Here is a 13,724-nt window from a genome sequence, read left to right on the forward strand (position 1 = left end):
GAAACTTGAAGAGCAAAGTTTGATGACGTCGCCAGCGAATTTCAACTTTCTTGCTACAAATTTTTAATATATTTTGATGTCTCACCAATTTCAGCAATGTTTTGGGTGCGTAAAAAATTAACCAACCTACTTAGATGTCAGCAAAACAGGATGTTCAGACCTTTGTCATATCTTTGCACCATGTGGTTGCACCATGCCTGTGTAGCAATAAAATAACAAAAAAATGGCAGTTGGAAGTCAAACAACTGTCTTTGATTGAGACAGAAAACTGCCGCAATAGATTGGACTTTCTAAGGCAAGATTGTTATATCGCTCATTAAACGCAACAAAAATGCCCAGTAATGTGAGTTAGCACCTAATTAGAAAATTTAAAAAAATATGTAAAGTTTTATAGTTACCAATGAAAATGTTTGAAAAGATGCGAATCAATTGCATTTTTTGTTCCTGTTGTTGTTTTTGTTGTAGCTGTTGCACAGAGCAGCAATTCGCGGGTAATTTTGGCGGGATACAGGCGCTTATTGCCGTTTTTAACTGGTACTCTAGATTGCATTTGTATCATAATAATAATAGTAGGTATATTAGTAGTAGTGTGTGACTACCTATCCACAACTTGCTGTGGTTTGGTGACTTTTCAGCATCTACGCCGTGGTGAATGACATGCGGTCCCCGGGTTAGGGGGCATTGTCAACATCAGGGGAAGGGGCGAGGAAGGCGGATTATTCTGTGCAGTGCGGTCATGTAGGACTGATGAAATCAAGTCCAGCCATTTGGCTACCTCTGCTGGTCGTTCCCACAGGTCAATTAATTTCAAGTCCATGGTACTCTTACTTTTTTTAGTTCCTCGTGCTGATCAACGACCTTTTGGCCTCTGGAGAGATCCCTGACATCTTCTCTGAGGACGAAATAGAGGAGATAGTGAACTCGATCAGACCAGAGGTCAAACAGGTCGCCATCCTTGACACTAAAGAGAACTGTTGGAAGTTCTTCATTGACAAAGTCCGCAAACAACTTAAGGTACGCATAATACACCATTACACATTTCATAAAGTTCAAGTAAATTTACCTGAAAAAAAACCCTAAGAAAAAAATCTTGGAAAAAAAATCAAACTGAAACATTCCGGTTACATTAACTCACCTTAAATTACCTCACTTCATTATTAAATCGACACTATCTTAAACACACTTGCTGCAAAATCGGTAAAAACTAACTGTCACACACATGTTCAGTTAAGGGAATACTCTGAGCAATATTAAAATGCCATTTTTAAATATAAAAATTAGTCCGCCAATTAATAAACAAATCTCAGTATTAGGGAAGAGCTTCCTTTTAGTTAATATATTTCGGTAACTATGTAAACAAAAATGTCCATTTCACTTGGCTTCACTTTCACGATCAAGGAAATTTTGAAAATATTATACTGAAAGCTGGAAACGCAGTCTTTGTGACAGAAACACTTAGTTTTTCTCAAAAGAAACTTACGAAAATGACTCACAGGTGTTGTACGAAAATTGGTTTTTGCTCAAATCCGATCGGAGAGGTTGAACAGAAATTACAGCCTATCCAAATCAATGGATATGCTGTTTTCAGACTTGCGTAACGTGGCCAAATATTTAGTAATTAGAGACATCAAAAACTCTCAAAGATTACTTTTAACCACGAGCTATAATGTACTTCAAGAACATTGGTTTAATTTAGTTTTCAATTAAGCCAATAGCCCTTAAAGTTTTGATATGCAAAAATGCCTCAAAAAGCGAACGAAAAAGTATAAAATTGGCAATAAGTCAATTTTCCAAAAAATCGATAACTAATCGCATATTGGACAGAATTTTTTAGTAAGAAACTCTCCAGTTAATGCCCCAGAAAGTTTGTAAGACAAGCGGTAATTAGCGTTGACACCTCAATTTTCCTACATGATTTTGCGTTCAATGCGCTGGAAATTACCTCTATAAAATCAACGCAGAAATTTTGTAAGAAAATTGCGGTGAGTTTTCTAAATTGTCAAATGCTCGGTCTTACAGAATTTTAGTTTTTATGCGTAGATTTCACATAATTCTGCTTTCAATTTAGCGGTGCTCTTACATAGGTGAAACCTTTAGATCTCTGCCTATGAGACTTGAACTACTGACCTCCTGTACGCTTGTCGCTACTTTTACCACTGTGTCACAGTACTTTAGTTTTCTTACGAACCGTACTTTTTATGAATGGACTGTAACAGCACGTTCCTAAGCATGGATTTTACATAATTTTAGCATTTCTAATCGTAAATCTTCCATAATTTTGCGTTCTTAAGGGTAGATTTTATTTAGTTTTGCATTTCTAAGCAAAATTCGCACAAATATTGAGTACTTAATAGTTGCATTTGTGAAAATGCTGGCTCTATAGACAATTGTTGAATTTCATTTAATAAAAACTTTAGTTTAAAATTCGAGTTGTCAATTTAATTAACATGAATGTGACAAATTAATTGTGTTTGGATTACTCTAAAATTCCTAACCTAACCTTAACCCCCCGCGTACCTACCTACCCCAGGCTACATATTTCCACCCCCTCACTCCCCTCGAAACACACCCATACCCAGCTCCCAAAACTATGTTTAATCAACTCTAAAATCAACGCAAAATTAGGTAAGGTCAACGGGAAATTCAACACAAAATTATGTAAGATCTGCGCCTAGAAAAGCAAATTTAGATACGCTCAACGTTAAGTATAACGCAAAGTTATGTAAGGTCAACGCTAAATTCAACGCAAACGTATGTAAGATCAACGCTAAATTCAACTTAAGATTTTGTAAGACCTACGCTTAGAAACGCAAAATTGTATAAGATCTACGCTTATAAAAACGTTAATACTTTCTTTTAAACGCCTCAAGCGTAGATCTTGCATAAACTCAACGCATACACCTTCAATCTTACATAATTTTCTGTTTTTTAGCGTAGACACCTCGGCCCGGGCCGTAGTGATGTCTAAGTGTAAATCAAGAAACATAATTGTATTAAGTGTCGTCATGATCGTTGTTGTTAAGCATTTCTTAATCAACTTTCAGAATTCCTTTTCTACAGTGGAGAGGAACAGTGGGTTTTTGTCGATACCCTTTCCAAATACCCAGAAAACTATCGGCATCATACGTTCTCATTGTAAAAGAGTTGCATTTACAAATTATAGAAAACAGAACATTATTGAAGATGTTTCTCTTTTTTTCAGGTGGTTCTTTGTTTCTCCCCTGTGGGTAAGCTGTTGCGAGTGAGAGCACGGAGGTTCCCAGCTGTTGTCAACTGCACCTGTATCGACTGGTTCCACGAATGGCCTCACGAGGCTCTGGTCTCTGTCAGCTCCAAATTCCTACAGGAGGTACCTTTCATTCTACCGAGGACAAACCAGGTCTACCTAAGTTGAGAGGGGGTTTTCATGCCTCCCCCTCCCGCGGCTGCTGCACAGCACTTTTGTTTTCATTAGTTTGTGTTTGTAAAAGCTAATGCTAGTTTTTGGTTTGATAAATGATTTGAATAACGTAATAACAGGTGGAATTAGCCATAAAAATTTTTATATACAACCTTATATGGTCATATAATGTCATATTCTACCAGAGTAAGAGGGGGGGGGGGGTTGGGTGAAGGTGGCAACAGTTACCAGTTTTTCCGACGATTTTTAGAAAACACTCGAAATACTTCACTGTATGGACAATATTGTACCTCTGTGCACCCCCCCCCCCCCCCTCCTTAAATTAAAACAATTGTGTCGTCTGTTGCTCACCTATATCAAACAAACAGAATTTAATTAAGTTTTATGTCAATTTGTTCAAATCAATCTACAAATAAATTTAAAAACCTAAAAGTATGCCCACCGCTTATTTCGTTTTGACCTCTAGGTTGACCTGTTGACCCCTGAGCTGCGAGACAGTGTGTCCAGCTTTGTCGCATACATCCACACAAGTGTGAACAACATGAGCCAAGTATATTTGGAGGTAATCTAATATTCGTTACTTAATGTCATTCAGTTTTATCTTCAGTTTTCCGAAATAAATGAAAGTTGCTTTTTACTTTTAAGTCTGACGGTGGGGAATATTATGAGTCATGTTGTGTCGTTTGAGAAATCTCTGGCTTTTTTGAAAATCTAGTTAAAAGAAGAATTGATATACTTCCTCATCTCGTCCAATACGAAGAATTCATCCAGTTTTTAAGTAGCTGTGCTTTAATTATCAAATATTTTTATCCAAACAATTCTATAACACATCCTCGAGTTGAAAAGTGCGTGGCTTATGAAGCAAAGAAGATATTAAAAAATATGATTTAGACTTTTTACTGGTCTGTTTTTTTAATATAAATGTGGGACTCAGTAAAGCGCAAATAAGGGATTTCACAAGTTTGGTCGTAACCAAGCTCAATTATATTTAGTTTCTGTTATTAGAACGAGAAGCGTTACAACTACACCACCCCCAAAAGTTTCCTGGAGTTGATCAAACTCTACCGGTCCCTGCTTGAAAGGAAACACGCGGAGCTGCTTGGGAAGATGGAGCGATTGGAGAACGGGTTGTTGAAGTTGCAGAGCACGGCTAGTCAGGTGGACGCACTGAAAGAGAAGTTGGCTGTCCAGGAGATTCAATTGGCTCAAAAGAATGACGACGCTGACAAACTTATTTTGAAGGTCGGACAAAGTCAAATGTGACACACCTCTTCAAAGCGTTCTTGACTAATTTTTTAGTTAACATTATAAACTGGTTAAGGTAAATTCATGTTATCAAATGTGGCTGACGTAAGTAGACGTAACGGGTCTTTCCCATTATAGCCCCCCCCCCCCAGCTTAGTGGTCAGATAACCTATAGCCGCCCCCCCCCCCAATCATGGTAAATATACCATAATGGGGGGGGGGCTTTAATTTCATGGGGGGCTATAATGGGAAAGACCCGACGTAACTTCTATGCGCCAGGGGCACGTGCCATTTTTACAAATTGGTGTTTGAAAACTCATAATTTGTACCTGCAGGTTTTTGTAAGAATACCGAGAACGTGGTGAAAATAAATAATTCACCGAGATTCACAGCATTCACCGCAAAAAAATGTAAGAAATACGCGGTGAAAAATTTTTTTCACCGCATTTCTTACGAAAATTCACCGCCAAACCTCGACCCGGGTGGATCCTGAGTTAATCATCAAGATTCGCACAGAAATGGTATTGTTTAACTGTATGTAGGTTGGAGCTGAGTCGGATAAAGTGGCGAAGGAGAAGGCAATAGCAGATGAAGAGGGCAGGAAGGTGGCTGCTATCAATGACGAGGTGTCTGCCAAACAGGCATCCTGTGAGACTGACCTGAAGAGGGCAGAACCCGCCCTGGCTGCGGCCGAGGCTGCACTCAACATTTTGGACAAGGTCACATTAAACAAATCGCATCTGTTGAGCCTGCGTTTGTTTTGGATTCCGCAAATGCAAATAAAAGGATGATACTAAAACAAACCCCGTTGATAAATCGCAGAATAAATATCCGTTAACGTGAATTCAACCTCAAAGATCAAGGAAGACTTGTTATATCACATATTTTTTAAAATTGAAGTTCTAGGGAATATATCTGAAAGGCTTGGACTGCACTATGCGCAAGCGTTGACAGCGAATCCAGCTAAAAATTTATATTCAGAATAAATCTTATCAGAAAATAACTAAGTCGTAAAGTCGCAATGTATATAGACAATTTATCAACAGGGCTAAACATTTTCTCGTAAACGTAAATTTTTGTGTATCGCATTTACTTCAACTTCAGTAATTTCAACATGATTTTAGACCAACTTGACAGAGCTGAAATCGTTCGGTTCCCCTCCGGCAGCTGTGACGAATGTGACAGCAGCTGTGATGGTGTTGCTCCTCGGAGGACAGAGTGGCAAAGTGCCAAAAGACAGAAGCTGGAAGGCTGCTAAGAGCATGATGGCCAAAGTGGATGAATTCCTCAACAATCTCAAGAATTACGACAAGGATCACATTCACGAGAATGCTATCAAAGCAATGCAGGTACGAAAATTATAAGAAAATGTACTGATTGAGGTTTGGTTGAATTGTTTACTTGAACTTGACATGATCAGAATTAATTTTTGAGCCCTTTGAGCCCAGACCCTAGTCTCAAAGGATATCAGTACTGAAACATTGTATTCGAATTGTATATCATCGGCCCAGTACTGTATCAGTGTATCTTAATGGCATATTGCTACCTCATTATGTGCAGTTTAAGTCGATATTTTTTTTCTGACAATAGACTGAACATTCTTTGTTTTGATTGGCATAATGTTCATAGAGAAATCATCAAAAAATGAGAAAATTTAGAAAAAAAATATATCGTCCAAAAAATAAATTTTGGACGATGCACTTTTTTAGTATGACTATGATATTACTATCTTAAAACATTGCAAATAACGTTTTATCATTAAAAAAGTACCAGCCAAAGCCAGCAAATATACGCCTGGAACCTGACGAATTTCGCAAAACCTTCAATTTTGGGTCCAATTTGCCGATTTCTATGTTTTTTTCCAGATAATAATTGAGTAATACATTGATTCAGTATTGATATGCTATGTGACTAGGGCCCGGGTAACAATTAATTGAAGTGCAGATTAACATTTGCCTGGAAATTTCACCAGAGCCATTGTTGAGGTAAGATATCTAAATTACCTCTTATCTGAGTCACATAAATTCTAAACCTCGACACGCGACCTGATGATAATCTTCAGATATTTATGGTCGAATATAGATCATGCCATGCCACAATGTGATTTTTTAGGACTATATAAACAACGAAGAGTTCAACCCAGACATAATAGGCAAGAAGTCCTTTGCGGCAGCCGGACTCTGCTCCTGGGCCATTAACATCGTCAAGTACTACGAGGTCTTCTGTGATGTCCTCCCGAAAAGACTGGCTCTCGAAGAGGCCAACCGGGAATTGAATGCGGCCAAGGAGAAGTTGAGTGGCATACAGGCCAAGATTGCGGTAAGTATTATTTTTTTCAGCAACTGAAAAACGTTCCGCTTGGTAGAAATCATCCTAGAATTCATTGCAATCTTTATGGATAAGACTCCCAAATTTAGTTATCTTCAAAGGACGCACGGGGCTTTTTTCAACAATTCATAATTCATGACGAGATGCTTACTTACTTCTCATAGCTCAAAATTTTAACAAATAAACCTCTGAATTGGGTGACCAATCTTGGTTTTTTTTTCAGGTAATCCACTTTAGAATATCGTCATCACTATCATCGTCATCATCTTAGTCTTGGAACTATACTGTTGCTCCAGAATGTCTAGCATGGCAAGGTTAGAAAAAGAATAATTGCTGTTTTTGTAGATTTTTATTAATTCTTAATTAATGATTTCAATTTAATAAGTGCAATTTTTAAATATTACATTTTGAAGGCTGCAATTTGCAAGGGTAGTCTAATGATCTGTTCGGAGTTGTCTTTTATACTGGATACTTTTTTTGTAAATGTTTTTTTTAATTTTGCGAGACGTTCGTTGCACTCGCCACCGACTTGCCAGGCTGATTTCTATGTATAAATCTAACCTTTAACACTTTTTGAGCAAAAATTTTAACAGACCAAAAAATTCTGTACATTGTCACACAGGATCCAATTATATAGCACATGAAACCAAGGCATCATCATCGTAGTAGAAGGGCTATGTAAACGTTATAAGATCTTTGTATGATATCCGAAAGGCGGCATAGAGTCGTAGATGTGGTGAAATCTCCCCTGAAATACATTGCTCAGCCCGTTTTTTCCCGAAATCAGTCATATTTCAGTCAAAATCTGCCCTCTTTGTTGAGCATTGATGATTGTATAATGCTGTTTTGCTCGCTTTCCTATTGTACTTTTTCATATTATGATCACATGCATTGTGCTGTGTATATTTGTGAGCTACTGTACTGAAGAGATACAGTGGCATAGTCCTTGTAGACATCGTACACATTGTTTCATTGGGTTTACTATTTGTTTAAAAAAGATGATGTACTTCATAAACATTCTATTTTGGCCTGGAATACAGCGCTCACTACTTGAACTACGCTTCTTCCGAAGTGCAGCAGTTTTTCCCTATGATATATTTTGTTAAAATCGAATGCACCGATGGATGAGTATAATCGATGGAAACATCGACTTTGGGTTCAGTGGGGGACTCTTTTTTTAAAATTCGCTCATCTCATTGTCTCTTTGTTCTACGATATGTAAGTTTTTTAGCGTCCAATTCAGCACTCTACCGGCTGTGCTTCAAACAAAGACCATTGATATAAAGGGCCTGCCTGGCCGTCCCGTATATTAAAAAGTTGTCCAGGGTCAGTTTTTGTCTTGCAATCTCGCAAATGGTTTAATTCATTGCCACAGAAAGACGCATGTTGGTATTAGATTGCATCAGGCTGGTGCATAGAGAAACCGAAACATTTATGAGCTCGACCTCAGTTGGCCGAGTTGTCCAAAGAAAAGCCATAGAGATATTGTCTATTTTTTTCTAGTATATACTGTTCTCGAGACAAGTCCCTCAACAGTCCCGGTTTTAATTACTGACAAAAATCTCAAAACGATTTTAAATGCTGAATTTTTATTACAAATTTTATGCTATTTAATTACTCTTGTCGGCACCATGGGGCAGTCGTGAAAACAAAACAAGCGTCACAAATTTTTTAATTCTGAACATTTTTTTAAATCTTATCAATTGCTCTCGACCGAATTTTAAAACAACAAGGCGGCTCGGTAATGTGCGATGGCACATAAGGTTCCGACCCCGCCCATCCACAATTTTGGCATAATTGTCTACCAAATGAGGAACAGATAGAAAAACCCAAAATATATTTTTTGCGAATCCCAAAAAAGCCCAAGTCTTTTTCAAAAAATTCTGTATGAACGATAAGATAGACTCCAAAGCAAATAACTCAGTGGAGTAAAAATTGATGCATTAGATTGCTGTTATATGTCAATATTAAGAAAGCGAGTCAAGACGAACAGCAAAATCAAACAACAACAAACATTAGTTACATCAAAAAATTTATGTCCCTCTTAAAAACTAAATTTAATAGAAAGTCAACATACCGTCAGATAAAATTAAAACTAAACAAAAACTACATATAAATCACCAGAAAACATATGCGACCAGTCCATAAAAAGGTTTGGTAACAATTATACAAAAAAGAACAAAAACAGTAAAGTAAAAAAATTAACTTATTTTTTTGAAACAGTTAACTTCAAAGTAATAAATACCATCAGGAATCAATTAGTATTACCACAAATTTACGATTAACACTGCTCCTATAGAAGGGCATTAGGACCTGTCCTTGTTCATTTTTTAAAGCGGCTAAAAAGAACAACAAAGAAAAACAAAATTTCAATTGAAACTTGCCAGAAAACGCTGTCAAAACCGTGAAGCCAGATTTTGGCACTCAAAATATATTTGATTGTGCCTTCTTCAAACAGCTATAATGTAGTACGTGGCCATTCAATTATAAGACTAGGTAACAAGTAGACAAAAAAGCGAAGTGCTAAAGTATGTAATACTTTTAATTTCTTTTTCGAAACAAAATTACATTCAATGTCATGAAAGGCATTAATTACAAAAACAGCTATTTAATTAGGGTCGTTTATTTATAAAAAGGAAGCCCTCAAGACCAGTAATTATCCAGAATATTTCTTGCATCTACAAAAAGAACGTCAATTATGACAAAATCAAATTAATTTACTTTTTTTTGTGAAAAACCGGTGTCGAAGCCAGTAAGGTCATAACAAATTCTTTAAAAAAAGATTTTGGGACACCAATCCGTTTTGTTCTCTTGACACCCATAATGTCATTTTTGACCAGTAATTAACTAACGAGATTAGGTAACAAAAAGAAACATAAAAAGAACAAAATTGCGAAGTTAAAAAGTTTTTTTTTAATTTTGGAAAACGATTGTTTTCAAAGTCATGAAAGCCATCAGCTATCAACTAATATCAGAATATCGGTTCTTCTATTCTTCCATGAAAAGCCAATGAAAGCTATCACTCCACAGGAAATTTCATACGACCGAAACGACAAAGTATAAATGACAGTTAGAGACAAAATTAAAAAATTCAATTGATTTCTTCAAGAAAGAGGCGTCGAGGCCGTTAAAACGATGATCTATATCTTTCAAGATTTTAATATCTTCAATTGTGTCTTAGTCTCAATGCTAATAAGGTGACATGGAACTGTCAATAATGTGATAATGTGACAAAATTAGAAAACGTGAAAAACTGGCAAATATCAAAACAAACAAAAATCTGAAATTTTGTAGTATCAAAGCCAGAAAACAATAATTTCAGGCTTAAAACTGCAACCGAGAATAAATGCTAACTCAGTTGAAAGAAGAAGCAGTCTTTCTTTGCTGACGCTAAGCTGGAAGTTGAGCAAATTAAGAAAAAAATAGAGGAAAAGTTAATTAAGCCATTACTTATTGAAAAGTCAATTATTTTTAAAAGAAGAAACGACCATAAACTTTCAATTAAAAAACTAAATGCATTAGCTTGGAGGTGCTTAGCAAGCGAATTGGTTGGACCTATCACTCCTGAGCTTTGATTTGATATATTCTGTTCTTTATTATTAAAAAAAAAAGTCTTCTTTTAAAAAAAAAGACCGACTGATTACAACCCGATTTCTTTTGTATTGTAACAGTCCAAGAATGGCCTAAAACTAGCCCTGCTAATATTTATTGTCCGTTAGGAACAATTGATTTTTCGAATGTTGTAGATATAGATAATTTGTTAGTTGAAAACTCAAAATAAATTCTGCATTTTTGATAATCAGCGAATAAAAATAGCAAAAAACGGCAAAGTTTTAACTACAGTGCACTCTCAGCGGACTCTGAAGTAGAAATAGCCCCCCTCTGAGTCTAAAAAGATTGTATGAGTGTTGTTTGGGGGTGTACTGTCGGCAAATTTATGCAAAGTTATTGCGTGACCATTTTGTTCTTGAACAATCTTCGAATTTAATTTCTCGAATAATTATATAAGTTTGATTTCTTGATTTATGACTGACCTGAATTGATTTTATTCAGAAATTAAGTCGGCTGCTAAAACAGATTCGATCGTAAGATAAGCTACCAAAAGACCCTGATAGCCGAGAGGTTAACGTCAGTTACTCAGGAAGTCGATGGTTCGAACTCGTCCGTACTCGTTAAGAGTAAGCAAAATGATTTGCTCCAATCAAAATTTATATAGGCTAATGCCCTTTCTGCTTTAAATAGCCCTGCCTGTGATTCGGGGGAAAATTTTTCCGACGTTAATTGGTTTATATTTATTGTTGCGTTCAAATTTATTCAACCAGTAATAACTGGTTATACTTTTTTTAATCAAATTTTGATGAAAATTCGAATTGACACTTCCCAAAAAAGTTTATTTCCCCAATAAAAGTCGCAGATTTTATTTAAAAGTAGTGCTTAGAAGCCCCAAAGAGGTTTAATTGGGAGCCTGTGAACTTTTCCAGGGTCTGGAGGCGCAGCTGAATGGTCTTCTGGGAGAGTTGCAGGCCGCGACAGATGAGAAAACTGCATGTCAAGAAGAAAAAGACAGGACCAACCTCACCATCGAACTGGCTAACAGACTAGTCGGGGGACTCAGTAGCGAGAAGCACCGGTGAGATAATTATAAAAACATAAAACACTTGAATTCCAAGTGCATATTTTTAGGTTATCAATGATATACTACTCGGTAGTGTATATTAGTTATTTCCTTAATTAGTTAAACCAACTACGAAATAATATGTTATAATGTCTAACGTAGAGGACAAGTCGTAGTATTAATTTTAATTGTTCTAGACATGATTTTTTTCCAACAGAGTGAAAGTTATATGCCAGAATTAAGCATACGATATTTCTATTTTCAAGAGCTAAATTAAGGGAAAACACGAAAAACAAGATACTAAATATGTGCATGCGAACAAACAATTTTTCGAAGATCTGGTGTGTCTTAGCGAGGTGTACAAGGGAATTTAGCATGACTGTATTTAACATAGTCGGATGTCACTTCCCTCCCCCAATCTTGTGTGTGATTATTATAGATGGACAGACAGCATTGCCCTGTATCGAGAACTAGAGAAGCAACTGCCAGGGGATGTGCTATTGATCTCTGCTTTCGTCTCATATGCAGGTGCATTTGACAAGAAGTACAGAGTGGATCTGGAACAGAATATTTGGATTCCATACGTGTCACAGTTGGAAGTAAGCAGCTGCTTTTAATGTTTATGCTGACATTGTATGACTCACATATTAACGTAATGTCAAAATTATCAAAGATTGCTCAACAGAGGTCGTGCTGATACCAAGAAATACTGGATAAGATCATCCTATCGCTTGAGTGAATTAATTAAGTTCTATCGCATAAAGGAAATGGACATGGATTAGTTAGAAAATGTTTGAAAATGCTCAATGACGAAGTTCTTAAATCCTTTTCTGCTTATTAAGGAAAATTTGATATTGGTCAAATCTGACAGAACAGTAGGTGGTCATCTTTAAAAGCAGACTAAAATTGTTAAATTGATGAATGCTTTTTCTGCAAATTGAAACGTAAAACAATTTGTTTTTAAAGACGGAAAAAAGTTCGGCAACGTTTGTTAATCTGATTAATCTAATAACAGGTACCAATTCCGATAACTGAGGGTCTGGACCCTCTGACGATGCTGACAGACAATGCCCAAATAGCACAGTGGCAGAACGAGGGGCTTCCCTCTGACAGGATGTCCACTGAGAATGCTACCATCCTCACCAACTGTGAGAGGTGGCCACTAATGATAGATCCACAGTTGCAGGGAATCAAGTGGATTAAGAGGAAGTACGGAGAACATGTTCAGATTATCAGACTGGACCAGAAAGGTACTTAATTAATTGTCATGTTTGGCGCGCAAGTTGAAGATGAGACAAATGTTAAAATTTTTAAATTGGTATTGCATTTTGCAATACCAGTTTAACCCAATTTTCTGGCACAAAATAATACCTAATTAATTTTTTTGACACAAGGAATAATGTATATTTCGAATATTTTCTCAGGCTCAGTTTCAATCTTTTCAAGCGACTCATGGAAAATATCATGTCGCAATTTTCGGTGTGATTACGTTATGCACTTGGTCGCCAGTTATAGAACTTGCGTCATTAAGCAGAAAATCAATATACGATGATATGGAACGTGTGCTTGGGGGTTGCAAAGTATTATTCTCCCATTGAGTTGTGGGTAGGGTTCACAAAAAAAAACTTTTTGTATTAAAGCAAAGTTTAATGATTAACCATGGGAGATCATTTTGTTCAGGTTACATGGACAGGCTTGAGCGCTCCCTGACAGCTGGTGAGACAGTTTTGATTGAGAACCTAGAAGAAGAATTCGACCCTGTTTTGGAGCCAGTTCTGGGCAGAAATACAATCAAGAAAGGGCGCGCGATCAAACTCGGCGATAAAGAGATCGAATACAACTCTAATTTCAAACTGATCTTGCACACTAAATTGGCCAATCCGCATTATAAACCGGAGATGCAAGCCCAGACTACATTGATCAACTTCACGGTGACAAAAGCGGGGTTGGAAGATCAGTTGCTGGCGGCAGTTGTGAGTAAGGAACGACCGGACTTAGAACAGACAAGGGTTAGTTTTTTCATATTATTGAACGAATTCCATACCGTTTCTACTGTCCTTATTTGGAATTTTTATCATATATTTATTCATAAATTTGTTTATGAACGAATACATGATGTGTCCAAATGTGTATCAC

General features: G+C 36.7%; 1 protein-coding gene across 1 annotated transcript in view; it reads left to right on the plus strand.

Moving 5' to 3' along the window:
* Nucleotides 1-13,724, plus strand: part of LOC142344180 (dynein beta chain, ciliary-like) — a 45,097-nt gene that overhangs the window by 4,054 nt on the left and 27,319 nt on the right. Inside the window, exons 2-12 of the mRNA XM_075395714.1 lie at nt 838-1,014; nt 3,203-3,349; nt 3,867-3,962; nt 4,406-4,642; nt 5,188-5,364; nt 5,770-5,994; nt 6,758-6,964; nt 11,455-11,603; nt 12,028-12,187; nt 12,604-12,838; nt 13,269-13,597. Of these exons, the coding sequence (XP_075251829.1) occupies nt 838-1,014; nt 3,203-3,349; nt 3,867-3,962; nt 4,406-4,642; nt 5,188-5,364; nt 5,770-5,994; nt 6,758-6,964; nt 11,455-11,603; nt 12,028-12,187; nt 12,604-12,838; nt 13,269-13,597 (2,139 nt within the window). The remainder of the gene's footprint in view (nt 1-837; nt 1,015-3,202; nt 3,350-3,866; nt 3,963-4,405; nt 4,643-5,187; nt 5,365-5,769; nt 5,995-6,757; nt 6,965-11,454; nt 11,604-12,027; nt 12,188-12,603; nt 12,839-13,268; nt 13,598-13,724) is intronic.

Source organism: Convolutriloba macropyga, chromosome 8, assembly GCF_964194025.1.
Source record: "Convolutriloba macropyga chromosome 8, txConMacr16.3, whole genome shotgun sequence".
Taxonomy (NCBI): Eukaryota; Metazoa; Xenacoelomorpha; order Acoela; family Convolutidae; genus Convolutriloba; species Convolutriloba macropyga.